The sequence below is a fragment of the Epinephelus fuscoguttatus genome, linkage group LG12 (assembly GCF_011397635.1).
Source record: "Epinephelus fuscoguttatus linkage group LG12, E.fuscoguttatus.final_Chr_v1".
NCBI classification, from domain to species: Eukaryota; Metazoa; Chordata; class Actinopteri; order Perciformes; family Serranidae; genus Epinephelus; species Epinephelus fuscoguttatus.
Window position 1 is genome coordinate 44120562 of NC_064763.1, and position 13755 is coordinate 44134316.

A 13755-nucleotide genomic window follows, 5' to 3' on the forward strand; every position below is an offset into this window, starting at 1 on the left:
GTGTGTGTGTCTGTCTGTCTGTGTGTCTCTCTGTGTGTCTGTCTGTCTGTGTTACTGTGTGTCTGTCTGTCTGTGTGTCTGTGTGTCTGTCAAACAAACTGATGATGTCTTCTCATAGGTTTATCAGTCTTTCCTCCTGACTGTCTCCACTTGTCTGTCTTTTCCTGTCTCTCTGTCTCTACATGTCTGTCTCTAGAGGTGGAGTGGATCCCGACGAAAGAGAGGACATTAGTGGGGACACTCACGTCCTTCTTCTTCACCTTTGGTCAGATGATCCTGGCGGGGCTCTCCTATTGGCTGAGAGACTGGAGGAAGCTGCAGGTCACTGTCTGCGCTCCTCAGTTCCTGTTTTTTGCCTGGAGCTGGTCAGTGTGGACGCCTGTCTGCTCTCTGATTGGTCAGAGGGATCAAATGTGTCTGCTCTCTGATTGGTCAGAGGGATCAAATGTGTCTGCTCTCTGATTGGTCAGAGGGATCAAATGTGTCTGCTCTCTGATTGGTCAGAGGGATCAAATGTGTCTGCTCTCTGACTGGTCAGAGGGATCAAATGTGTCTGCTCTCTGATTGTTCAGAGGGATCTAATGTGTCTGCTCTCTGATTGGTCAAAGGGATCAAATGTGTCTGCTCTCTGATTGGTCAGAGGGATCAAATGTGTCTGCTCTCTGATTGGTCAGAGGGTTCCGATGTGTCTGCTCTCTGATTGGTCAGAGGGATCAAATGTGTCTGCTCTCTGATTGGTCAGAGGGATCAAATGTGTCTGCTCTCTGATTGTTCAGAGGGATCAAATGTGTCTGCTCTCTGATTGGTCAGAGGGATCTAATGTGTCTGCTCTCTGATTGGTCAGAGGGATCAAATGTGTCTGCTCTCTGACTGGTCAGAGGGATCAAATGTGTCTGCTCTCTGATTGGTCAAAGGGATCAAATGTGCCTGCTCTCTGATTGGTCAGAGGGTTCCGATGTGTCTGCTCTCTGATTGGTCAGAGGGATCTAATGTGTCTGCTCTCTGATTGGTCAAAGGGATCAAATGTGCCTGCTCTCTGATTGGTCAGAGGGTTCCGATGTGTCTGCTCTCTGATTGGTCAGAGGGATCAAATGTGTCTGCTCTCTGATTGGTCAGAGGGATCAAATGTGTCTGCTCTCTGACTGGTCAGAGGGATCAAATGTGTCTGCTCTCTGACTGGTCAGAGGGATCTAATGTGTCTGCTCTCTGATTGGTCAGAGGGATCAAATGTGTCTGCTCTCTGACTGGTCAGAGGGATCAAATGTGTCTGCTCTCTGACTGGTCAGAGGGATCAAATGTGTCTGCTCTCTGATTGTTCAGAGGGATCTAATGTGTCTGCTCTCTGATTGGTCAGAGGGATGAAATGTGTCTGCTCTCTGATTGGTCAGAGGGATCAAATGTGTCTGCTCTCTGATTGTTCAGAGGGATCTAATGTGTCTGCTCTCTGATTGGTCAGAGGGATCAAATGTGTCTGCTCTCTGATTGGTCAGAGGGATCAAATGTGTCTGCTCTCTGATTGTTCAGAGGGATCTAATGTGTCTGCTCTCTGATTGGTCAGAGGGATGAAATGTGTCTGCTCTCTGATTGGTCAAAGGGATCAAATGTGCCTGCTCTCTGATTGGTCAGAGGGTTCCGATGTGTCTGCTCTCTGATTGGTCAGAGGGATCAAATGTGTCTGCTCTCTGATTGGTCAGAGGGTTCCGATGTGTCTGCTCTCTGATTGGTCAGAGGGATCAAATGTGTCTGCTCTCTGATTGGTCAGAGGGATCAAATGTGTCTGCTCTCCGATTGGTCAGAGGGATCTAATGTGTCTGCTCTCTGATTGGTCAGATGGTTCTGATGTGTCTACTCTCTGATTGGTCAGAGGGATAAAATATGTCTGCTCTCTGATTGGTCATATGGTTCTGATGTGTCTGCTCTCTAATTGGTCAGAGGGTTCTGATGTGTCTGCTCTCTGATTGGTCAGCGGGATCAAATGTGTCTGCCCTCCAATTGGTCAGATGGTTCCGATGTGTCTGCTCTCTGATTGGTCAGAGGGATCAAATGTGTCTGCTCTCTGATTGGTCAGAGGGATCAAATGTGTCTGCTCTCTGTTTGGTCAGAGGGATCAAATGTGTCTGCTCTCTGATCAGTCAGAGGGTTCTGATGTGTCTGCTCTCTGATTGGTCAGAGGGATCAAATGTGTCTGCTCTCTGATTGGTCAGAGGGATCAAATGTGTCTGCTCTCTGATTGTTCAGAAGGTTCTGATGTGTCTGCTCTCTGATTTGTCAGGTGGTACTCAGAGTCGGCTCGATGGTTGGTGCTTAACGGTCGGTCTGAGGACGCGTTAAAGAGTCTTCAACGAGTCGCTCGAGTCAACGGGAAAACAGACACCATCGACAAGTTGACGGTGGAGGTAACATGTCCGTCTTTCTGTCTCTGTCTGCCTGTCTGTCTGTCTGTCTGTCTGTCTGTCTGTCTCTGTCTTTCTGTCTCTGGCTGTCTGTCTATCTGTGTCTCTCTGTCTGTCTATTTCTTTTTGTGTCTGCCTGTCTCTGTCTTTGTCTGTTTTTCTTTCTGTCTCTGTCTTTCTTTATGTCTCTGTCTCTCTGTCTGTCTGTCACACAAATGATCGTGGATGACGTCCAATCAAAGCCCTGATCTGTCCCATGTGACCTGCAGGTTCTTCACTCTCACATGAAGAAGGAAATCGAGTCGAGTCGTTCTTCGTTGACGGCGTACGACCTGCTGAGGACACGAGGGATAAGACGGATCTCCATCTGTCTGCTCGCTGTCTGGTCAGAGGACACACCTGCTTCACCTTTTTTGTACCTGTCCATCTGTCCACCTGTTTATCTGTCCACCCGTTCACCTGTCACTCAGCAGGTGTACCTGGAGCACCATGTTCATGTCTCCCTTGTCCTCGTCCACAGGTTCTCTACCAGCTTTGCGTACTATGGGATTGCGATGGATCTTCAGAAGTTTGGGGTGAGTCACCTGATTAGCATCAGTGCTACATAAGAGCTAACAGCTGCAGGTAACTTCCAGTAGACCTTTCTCACCTGATACCTGAGCTTCAGGTCGTGCAGGCTCAAAGGTAGAGAAGGAAAAGATTACCATGATTGTGTCTTCAAATGGCAGCAACTGAAATTAACAGCCTGGAAGACTAGTCACCTGTCTACATGTTCACCTGTCTACTTTTTTACCTGTTCACCTGTCTACTTTTTACCTGTTCACCTGTCTATTTACCTGTCTACCTTTTTACCTGTTCACCTGTCTACTTTTTTACCTGTTCACCTGACTAATTTTTTACCTGTTCACCTGTCTTCCTTTTTACCCATTTACCTCTCTTCCTGTCTCAAGATGAGATGTTCTTGTGTTCTGTTTAAACCCCTCCTGTCCTCTGATTGGCTGTCGGTGTATCCAGGTGAGTATCTACCTGATCCAGATCATCTTTGGAGCTGTTGATATTCCCGCCAAAATTCTGGCTGTGGGCATGCTCACTTACCTGGGGAGGAGGGTGACTCAGGCCACCTGTCTCTTTATGTCCGCCCTCGTCATCTTCGCCAACATCTTCGTCCCCACAGGTGACACACACACACACACACACGTCTCACATACACTCTCTCTCTCTCTCTCTCTCTCTCTCTCTCTAACTCCTCCTCTTCTTCCTCAGACATGCAGAACACAAGGACGACGTTGGCGTGTCTCGGTAAAGGTTTCACCTCAGCGTCCTTCACCACCGTCTACCTGTTCACCGGAGAACTCTACCCCACCGTCATCAGGTGAGACAACAGGTGTCTCTCAGGTTAGACAACAGGCGTCTCTCAGGTGTCTCTCAGATGACTTTCAGGTGTCTCTCAGGTGAGACAACAGGTGTCTCCCCAGGCGTCTCTCAGGTGTCTTTCAGGTGAGACAACAAGTGTCTCTCAGGTGTCTCTCAGGTGAGACAACGAGTGTCTCTCAGGTATCTCTCAAGTGAGACAACAGGTGTCTCTCAGGTATCTCTCAGGTGAGACAACAAGTGTCTCTCAGGTGTCTCTCAGGTGAGACAACAGGTATCTCTCAGGTGAGACGACAGGTGTCTGTCAGGTGTCTTTCAGGTGAGACAACAAGTGTCTCTCAGGTGTCTCTCAGGTGAGACAAGTGTCTCTCAGGTGTCTCTCAGGTGAGACGACAGGTGTCTCTCAGATGTCTCTCAGGTGAGACAACAGGCATCTCTCAGATGTCTCTCAGGTGAGACAACAGGCATCTCTCAGGTGTCTCTCAGGTGAGACAACAGGTATCTCTCAGGTGAGACGACAGGTGTCTTTCAGGTGAGACAACAAGTGTCTCTCAGGTGTCTCTCAGGTGAGACAAGTGTCTCTCAGGTGTCTCTCAGGTGAGACGACAGGTGTCTCTCAGATGTCTCTCAGGTGAGACAACAGGCATCTCTCAGATGTCTCTCAGGTGAGACAACAGGCATCTCTCAGGTGTCTCTCAGGTGAGACAACAGGTGTTTCTCAGGCATCTCTCAGGTGGACAGGTGGACACAAACACCTGGTGGGCCCAACATGGATCCCTGGAGGACTCCAGAGAGACAGGAAGTCAGGATGTCTCATGTCCTGTGAGACAACGCCGTCCCCGAGGCTGCTGGGAGTTAATCAGATCATCTATTGATCTCAAGGTGTGTGTGTGTGTGTGTGTGTGTGTGTGTGTTTGCAGGCAGACAGGAATGGGCTTTGTGTCAACCATGGCAAGAGTCGGCAGTATGGCGGCCCCCGCCGTCCTAATCCTGGATGAGGTGATATCACTGATCTGAACCTCATCAAAAATCAAACATATTGATTATTGATTAATGATTCAGAGACATGTTGTTCATCAGAGATCAATCAATATGAATCAATAAGGAACTGATCTTCATTCAGCCTCACTTCCTTCCCCTGTAATACAACGTTCTTCCGTATTAATATAATCAATCAAATTATTGATCAGAGGATTATTATCAATGATTCAGAGTTGTGTCTCACATACATGATATATTTACTGATATAAAACAGCGAGAGACGATCTATAACAACTGATCGGCTTCTACCTGCTCTGTAATCAATCAATCAATCAATCAATCACTCAATCAATCAATCAATTTTATTTATAAAGTCCAATATCACAAATCACAATTTGCCTCACAGGGCTTTACAGCATACGACATCCCTCTGTCCTTATGACCCTCACAGCTGATCAGGAAAAACTCCCCAAAAAACCCTTTAACAGGGAAAAAAAAACAAACAAAAAAAACAATCCATCTGATTCATCATCATCATCACCGTCATCATCATCATCACCATCATCTGTCCCTCTGCCCGTCTATCTCAGATCTGTATCTGGTCTCAGGTGACTGCAGTAAATCCTCGCTAACAGAGGTCGCGGTCAGCGTCCACTCTCAGGTCACATGACTCTGCAGTACTCACAGGTGTTGATCAGCTCTGATCGGCGGCGATGGATGCTGCAGGGCATCTTTCCAGCAGTGACTTACATCATTCACACCCAATGTTCTTCTGTTACCAAAATTCTTTATTTTTCTTATTATAATTTTTCCACCGCGTTTTTCGACATTGATTATCTTCAACATACTTCAAGCGATTCAAACCATTCAAACTTCTTCTGATTCAGCTTCATTAGGAAATTATCAGAAACTTTCAGATTTTTCCATAACGTTCATATTTTCCCGGGAATTCAACATTAAAATTTCGACTTCTATTAAATCCCATTCAACGAAAACGGTTGGACCGCTACTAGTTCCACAAACTTCAACCAATTCAAACCATTCAAACATAAAAAAGTTCAGCTGAATTAGGACAAGACCAGAACGACTCTTCACATTCCTAACATTCATACTTTCCCAGATATTCCCGATTTTTCCCAAATCGTTTTTCCATTGGGAATGAATTACAGAATCCTCAAAAATCTAAAAATTTCACCTTTTTTCAAACTGTAACTACCGATTCATACTTTCAGCTAGAAACTCCATTCAAAATGGAAAATATTCATAATTTTGCTGACTTTTTACATATGATTCAACTTTTCAATACCATTCAAACTTTCAAAAATATTCGGTGTTTTCTGAAACTTTGTTATAATGCAAGTCAATGAGAAAATCCTTCAAACTCACTCATCTTCACCCACACATCACGAATTCATACATTGACGTAGAAACTCCATTCCAACTCTCAAACATTCACGCTGCCGTTGACTTCGAGGAACTAATTCAATTTCTACAAAGTCAGTTTAAAATACATGAAGTTTTCAGACTTGGGTGTGTATTGCGCAGCTGTAAACTTGTCAAGAAATTTTCTCTTCAACTCGCTCATACGGCCACAATTTTCACTGTACATACACAATTTATACCACAAAACGTAGGAAAATTGGTCCTGGTCACAGAAATGTTGACATGGAATCTCTCACACGTACACATTTTTGCTGAGCGGCTCCAAAGCGAAGGGAGCGCCGATTTTTTTCTCATTCACTCCCATGTAATCTGAGAGAAGAAATTTCTGGAAAACAGCTGAGGTGCAACACATTTTAAACTCGCTCCTGTGACCCCATTTTTGACTCTACAAGTATAAAACATGACACGTGTGTTCAAGAGAAGTGGCTGTCTCTCACAATCACTTTATTTTTATGATTGGACCAACGGTTTGGGAATGGGAAGAACTTGTTTGAGAAACTTCAAACCCATTATAATTAGCCTTTGCTCATCTGCTCTCTCATGAGCTCTGTCTGTCTGTGTGTCTCACAATCTATAAAGGACAGATTACAGCAGCAGAAACTTCATTTGAAACAGCAAATACACATTATTAACCCCTACAGTGCCAAAATGGGCTCTCTAGCGCCACCTAGGTGCACTAAAATGGCCACTGCAGCCCGTAGGAATGTCATAGAAATATCAAACCAAAACTGACGTGTTTGACCTACAAATCACGTGCGGACCCATGACCTAAATCTAACAGGAAGTGAGCTATTTGCCCTTTCAAAGTAAGATTTTGCCTCAAACGTGCTCTTAAAAAAAACATCTCCTCCTACACCGTTTCTTGTATCGGCTTTAAAGACGCACACATGCCACCTCAACTGCTGCTAAACAGATCTTCTGTATAACTTTATCAACGGTACTTCTTCGAGGAGTTAAGTCTCCACTAAAACAGGTCTCTTCTCTGTGTTCTGTCTCTGTCTGTCTCTGCTCTTCTGCCAGGTGCACCTACTTAATTACCATGGCAACCGCTGTCACACACAAACTCACAGAAACATGATGTCTGTGCGTGTGTCTCCATCTTACATTCAGACATGACAGGGGCAGCATCTCCATTTTAACCCTTTAGGTGCCAGAGTTAATTGAGGAAAATATTCCATTTTCATTTCAACATTTCAAAAGGCTGTGGCTTGAAAGTGGTGACAGATAAAGGCATACTGTAAATGAGAAAACTATTCATCATGACCCAAAGTTTGTCATGGGAGTAAATTAACTCATCCAATTTGCATATTGTAGCATCACTAGGCGGCGCCCATATTGGATTTCATAAATCTCAGTAAAACATTCAAATATTCAAATCATTCAAACTTTATTTTATTAAAGGCAGCAATTCAGTGTGGCGTCAGCTTTTCAACAAACATTCAAACATTCAAATCATTCAAACTTTATTTTATTCAAGGCAGCATTGCAGTGTGGCTTCAGCTTGCAGCATTCACACCCGCAATTTCTTCAGAAATTGCTTCTCTAGTTAGACTGAGTCTGCACAGAGAAAAAAAACAAACAAACAAAAAACTGAAGTAACCATGGAAACGTTTTCACCAGCCTCCATGTTGCTTTCTCCTCTTTTTTTCCTTTTATTTCTCTAAACTTTATTGCAAACAAATGGATGTACAAACCAGTAAGGCAAATAGTACACCTACACAAAATTGAACAAGAACAGACACCATATTGAAGAGATGACACCATGTTCAAAAAATAAATAAATAATACAAAACACAAGATATAAGGGCATGAAAAAATAAACAAACAGCAAATAAACAGACAAAAAAAAAAGAATTAATAGAAAGTACATACACTGAAAGTAAATTAAATAAATTAGAATTAAAAAGGTTGACATAATAACTGTTATGCTTCATTATTCAGATCATTTTTGAACATTAAATAGAGGTCTTTGGCAAGTTTGGACTCCATAAATTTTAGGGCAAATTGAAAAGTTGTCACTTTTTCCTTGCAGTCCTTGATTTCTTTTAAGTTGAAATCTAGACTTTCAGCCAGATTGGCAATTGCAAGTGTGTTTTTGTTGAGCCTGGAGTTACAAATTTCTACCATGGAAGTTAGACTTTTCACAACCTCTAAAATGGCAGTGTTAGATACCTCATCTTCTCCATCGTGGTCAGAGGAGGGACAGTCATCATTTGATTTTCTCCTTCTGTTCGGCCCCGGGATCTTCGTTGTTGTTTCGCGGTTCTGTTTGTTGCCCGAAGTGCTAGCATTGGTTTCCATGTTTGAGCTAGTTGTGTTAGCATAATCATGCATGTCGAGCTCTTTCTTTGCAGTAGTCGTCATTTTCGTGTCTTTCTGGTCGGTGAAATAACACATAGAATGTTAGTAGTTGGTTTGTGACTGATGTACTACATTTCCTAGGTGTTCCCTGCTCTGCCCAGTGTGGTATACGGGGGGGCTGCGGTGCTGGCCGGCTGCTTTGCCTGCTTCCTGCCAGAGACGCTGAACGTGCCACTGCCTGAAACCATCAATGATGTGGAGGAGAAATGGTGAGCTAACAGCTAACAATTAGTTTTGTAGCAGTGTTAGCTTCATCATCAGTGTTAACTTCATCATCAGTGTAAGCTTTATCATCAGTGTTAGCTTCATTAGCAGTGTTAGGTTCATTAGCAGTGTTAGCTTCATTAACAGTGTTAGGTTCATTAGCAGTGTTAGCTTCATCATCAATGTTAGATTCATTAACAGTATTAGGTTCATTAGCAGTGTTAGCTTCATCATCAGTGTTAGGTTCATTAGCAGTGTTAGCTTAATTAACAGTGTTATGTTCATTAGCAGTGTTAGCTTCATCATCAGTGTTAGGTTCATTAGCAGTGTTAGCTTCATTAACAGTGTTAGCTTCATTAGCAGTGTTAGGTTCATTAGCAGTGTTAGGTTCATTAGCAGTATTAGCTTCATCATCAATGTTAGATTCATTAACAGTGTTAGGTTCATTAGCAGTGTTAGCTTCATCATCAGTGTTAGGTTCATTAGCAGTGTTAGGTTCATTAGCAGTGTTAGCTTCATTAATTCAATTCAATTCAATTTTATTTATAAAGCCCAATATCACAAATCACAATTTGCCTCACAGGGCTTTACAGCATACGACATCCCTCTGTCCTTATGACCCTCACAGCTGATCAGGAAAAACTCCCCAAAAAAACCCTTTAACAGGGAAAAAACAGTAGAAACCTCAGGAAGAGCAACTGAGGAGGGATCCCTCTTCCAGGACGGACAGACGTGCAATAGATGTCGTACAGAACAGATCAACATGATAAATTAACAGTAATCTGTATGACACAATGAGACAGAGAGAGAGAGAGAGAGAGAGAGAGAGAGAGATGCAGGTAATGACAGTAGCTTACAACAACATTATTGAAAGTAATAATATTATAGTTATAGTTCTGGCTACTGCGGTACAATATGTTGAAAGTATGTATTAATATCTGGCAGTATACATGTGTGACAATAGTCATATGTGTATAATAACAGTAGAAGTATGACTAATGACTAATCACGCTGTCCAGGCACCGCTGTGATATGAGTTAATCTGAGAGACAGTGGAGCACAAAGGCTCCGGAGAAGAAGCCGAGTTAGTGACATCCAGAATGGCCGAGTTAGCAAGACGCAGTAATAGGATACGAGAGAGAGAGAGAGAGAGAGAGAGAGAGATGCAGGTAATGACAGTAGCTTACAACAACATTATTGAAAGTAATAATATTATAGTTATAGTTCTGGCTACTGTGGTACAATATGTTGAAAGTATGTATTAATATCTGGCAGTATACATGTGTGACAATAGTCATATGTGTATAATAACAGTAGAAGTATGACTAATGACTAATCACGCTGTCCAGGCACCGCTGTGATATGAGTTAATCTGAGAGACAGTGGAGCACAAAGGCTCCGGAGAAGAAGCCGAGTTAGTGACATCCAGAATGGCCGAGTTAGCAAGATGCAGAGAGAGAGAGAGAGAGAGAGAGAGAGAGAGCCGGTGTATTATAGGGGGGTCCTCCGGCAGACTAGGCCTAAGTCAGCCTAACTAGGGGCTGGTACAGGGCAAGCCTGAGCCAGCCCTAACTATAAGCTTTATCAAAGAGGAAAGTCTTAAGTCTAGTCTTAAATGTGGAGACGGTGTCTGCCTCCCGGACCGTAACAAGAAGATGATTCCACAGGAGAGGAGCCTGATAGCTGAAGGCTCTGGCTCCTGATCTACTTTTGGAGACTTTAGGGACCACGAGTAACCCTGCGTTCTCAGAGCGCAGTGTTCTGGTGGGATAATATGGCACTATGAGCTCTCTAAGATATGACGGAGCTTGACCATTTAGAGCTTTATAAGTTAACAGTAGGATTTTAAATTCAATTCTGGATTTTACAGGGAGCCAGTGCAGAGAAGCTAAAACAGGAGAAATATGATCTCGTTTCTTAGTTCCTGTTAGTACACGTGCTGCTGCATTCTGAATTAGCTGGAGAGTTTTTAAGGACTTACTAGAGCTACCTGATAATAGAGAGTTACAGTAATCCAGCCTTGAGGTAACAAAAGCGTGGACCAATTTTTCTTCATTAACTGTGTTAAGTTCATTAGCAGTGTTAGCTTCATTAACTGTGTTAAGTTCATTAGCAGTGTTAGGTTCATTAATTGTGTTAAGTTCATTAGCAGTGTTAGGTTCATTAGCAGTGTTAGGTTCATTAACTGTGTTAAGTTCATTAGCAGTGTTAGGTTCATTAACTGTGTTAAGTTCTTTAAGTGTGTTAAGTTCATTAGCAGTGTTAGATTCATTAACTGTCTTAAGTTTATTAGCAGTGTTAGCATCATTAACTGTTGTGTCGGCTTTTCTTGTTTGTGGTGTTGAAGGGGTGGTCCGTTTCACTCACGCTCCACAAACATTCGCTCGCCACTGTTTAAACCAATCTTAACTTTTATTTGTACAACTTAAATCCGTTCCAAGCTGCATGCTTAATTATCAAGACATCCAAAAGAAAACGAAAAGGTCTTGTGCGGCAACGAAAAACTTAAATTATGTGGTCAAAAAACTGTTTCCAACCACCGCCTCTTAACCAAACATTTAAGGTTTTTCCAATGCGCTGCCGCGCAATCACCTGCCCCATATATCCTCCTGTTACGCACAACATGCCCCCGGGAAACATAAAAAACAAACATAATAATATAAACAATCATAGCAATACCATAGGCTACCATAAGCAGAATAAACAATTCATTTCCACTGTAAAACTAAGTTAACAAATACGAAAGTAATAACTTCAATTTGACGGCTGCAACAACTGTGTTAAGTTCATTAGCAGTGTTAGCTTCATTAACTGTGTTAAGTTCATTAGCAGTGTTAGCTTCATTAACTGTGTTAGGTTCATTAACTGTTATGTTTATTAGCATTTTTAGGTTCATTAACTGTGTTAGGTTCATTCACTGTGTTAAGTTCATTAACTGTGTTAGGTTCATTAATTGTGTTAGGTTCATTCACTGTGTTAAGTTCATTAGCATTATTAGGTTCATTAACTGTGTTAGGTTCATTCACTGTGTTAAGTTCATTAACTGTGTTAGGTTCATTAATTGTGTTAGGTTCATTAGCATTATTAGGTTCATTAACTGTGTTAGGTTCATTCACTGTGTTAAGTTCATTAGCAGTGTTAGCTTCATTAACTGTGTTAGGTTCATTCACTGTGTTAAGTTCATTAGCAGTGTTAGCTTCATTAACTGTGTTAGGTTCATTCACTGTGTTAAGTTCATTAGCAGTGTTAGCTTCATTAACTGTGTTAGGTTCATTCACTGTGTTAAGTTCATTAGCATTATTAGGTTCATTAACTGTGTTAGGTTCATTCACTGTGTTAAGTTCATTAACTGTGTTAGGTTCATTAATTGTGTTAGGTTCATTAGCATTATTAGGTTCATTAACTGTGTTAGGTTCATTCACTGTGTTAAGTTCATTAACTGTGTTAGGTTCATTAATTGTGTTAGGTTCATTCACTGTGTTAAGTTCATTAGCATTGTTAGGTTCATTAACTGTGTTAGGTTCATTAGCAGTGTTAGGTTCATTAACTGTGTTAGGTTCATTAGCAATGTTAGCTTCATTAACTGTGTTAGGTTCATTAACTGTGTTAAGTTCATTAGCAGTGTTAGCTTCATTAACTGTGTTAGGTTCATTAACTGTGTTAAGTTCATTAGCAGTGTTAGCTTCATTAACTGTTAGGTTCATTAACTGTGTTAAGTTCATTAGCATTGTTAGGTTCATTAACTGTGTTAGGTGTATTAACTGTGTTAAGTTCATTAGCAGTGTTAGGTTGATTAGCAAGCACGTCTGTCCGTCCTGGAAGAGGGATCCCTCCTCAGTTGCTCTTCCTGAGGTTTCTACCGTTTTTTACCCCGTTAAAGGGTTTTTTGGGGAGTTTTTCCTGATCAGCTGTGAGGGTCATAAGGACAGAGGGATGTCGTATGCTGTAAAGCCCTGTGAGGCAAATTGTGATTTGTGATATTGGGCTTTATAAATAAAATTGGCTGATTGATTGATTGTTAGCTTCATTAGCAGTGTTAGCTTCATTAACAGTGTTGGGGTCATCATCAGTGTTAGGTTCATTAGCAGTGTTAGCTTCATTAACAGTCATAGGTTCATTAACAGTATCAGCGTCATCATTAGTGTTAGGTTCATTAGCAGTGTCAGCTTCATTAACAGTGGTAGGTTCATTAACCGTGTTTGCTTTATCACCAGTACTAACGACTCTGTCAATGATCACTGAGTGATGCTAATGCTATCAGGCTGCTGGGCCTTATTGATAAGTAATAAATCAATGTTGATAACTTAAACTCTCTGTGGTGTGAAGGTCTAGGTTACGCCCCGCCCCCAGACAAGAAGAGGGCGTGTCTTTAAAAGAGGGTGGTGACTCGTGTATTGGGGGTGTGGTTTCTGCTGAAAGCGTTGCTTTAAAAGAGCTGAAGGAGGCAGAAGGGATCGGACTGAACGCCCTCTGAACAATTAGACGGCTGGACAGATCTTGGACCAATCAGATGGCTGGACAGAAGCTGGACCAATCAGACAGCTGGACAGAGCCTGGACCAATCAGACAGCTGAAGTCGTTAATAATGAACCAATGAGAATCAGATGAATGACAGGTCTCACTGGAAGTAGAAATTAATTAGATAAAATGTTTCAGATGTAAACATCTTCTGATCAGTCTGATTATTGATTATTAATCAGATGTTTGTTTACAGCAGCAGTGATGTTTAGTTTCTGTCGATCAGTAACCGACCTAATAAAACTGATTAATATCAGACAAGTGTCTCAGTCTTTGTTTGAGGGAACCATCAGTTACATGACCAATCTCAGGAGTGGCAGGAAGGGGCCTGTCTTTAGTCAGGTGACCAGAGTCACAGGAGGGGGCATGTCTTATGTGACCAGAGTCACAGGAGGGGGCCTGTCTTTAGTCAGGTGACCAGAGTCACAGGAGGGGGCGTGTCTTTAGTCAGGTGACCAGAGTCACAAGAGGGGGCATGTCTTAT

General features: G+C 42.4%; 1 protein-coding gene and 1 long non-coding RNA gene across 3 annotated transcripts in view; both read left to right on the forward strand.

Annotated features, from left to right (window-relative positions):
- The window catches only part of oatx (organic anion transporter X), a 24459-nt gene extending 10927 nt beyond the window's left edge, over nt 1–13532 (forward strand). For both annotated transcript variants that reach the window (XM_049591925.1, XM_049591926.1), the window contains exons 8-16: nt 197–365; nt 2273–2396; nt 2663–2778; nt 2914–2968; nt 3408–3567; nt 3657–3765; nt 4685–4763; nt 8631–8758; nt 13080–13532. In XM_049591925.1, the coding sequence (XP_049447882.1) occupies nt 197–365; nt 2273–2396; nt 2663–2778; nt 2914–2968; nt 3408–3567; nt 3657–3765; nt 4685–4763; nt 8631–8758; nt 13080–13227 (1088 nt within the window). In that variant the 3' untranslated portion in view covers nt 13228–13532. The remainder of the gene's footprint in view (nt 1–196; nt 366–2272; nt 2397–2662; nt 2779–2913; nt 2969–3407; nt 3568–3656; nt 3766–4684; nt 4764–8630; nt 8759–13079) is intronic.
- On the forward strand, nt 3774–4675 carry LOC125898210 (uncharacterized). The gene is made up of 3 exons (XR_007450594.1): nt 3774–3992; nt 4027–4319; nt 4351–4675. It is a non-coding gene; the product is annotated as an uncharacterized LOC125898210 (long non-coding RNA).
- Nucleotides 13533–13755: the final 223 nt, after the last annotated feature.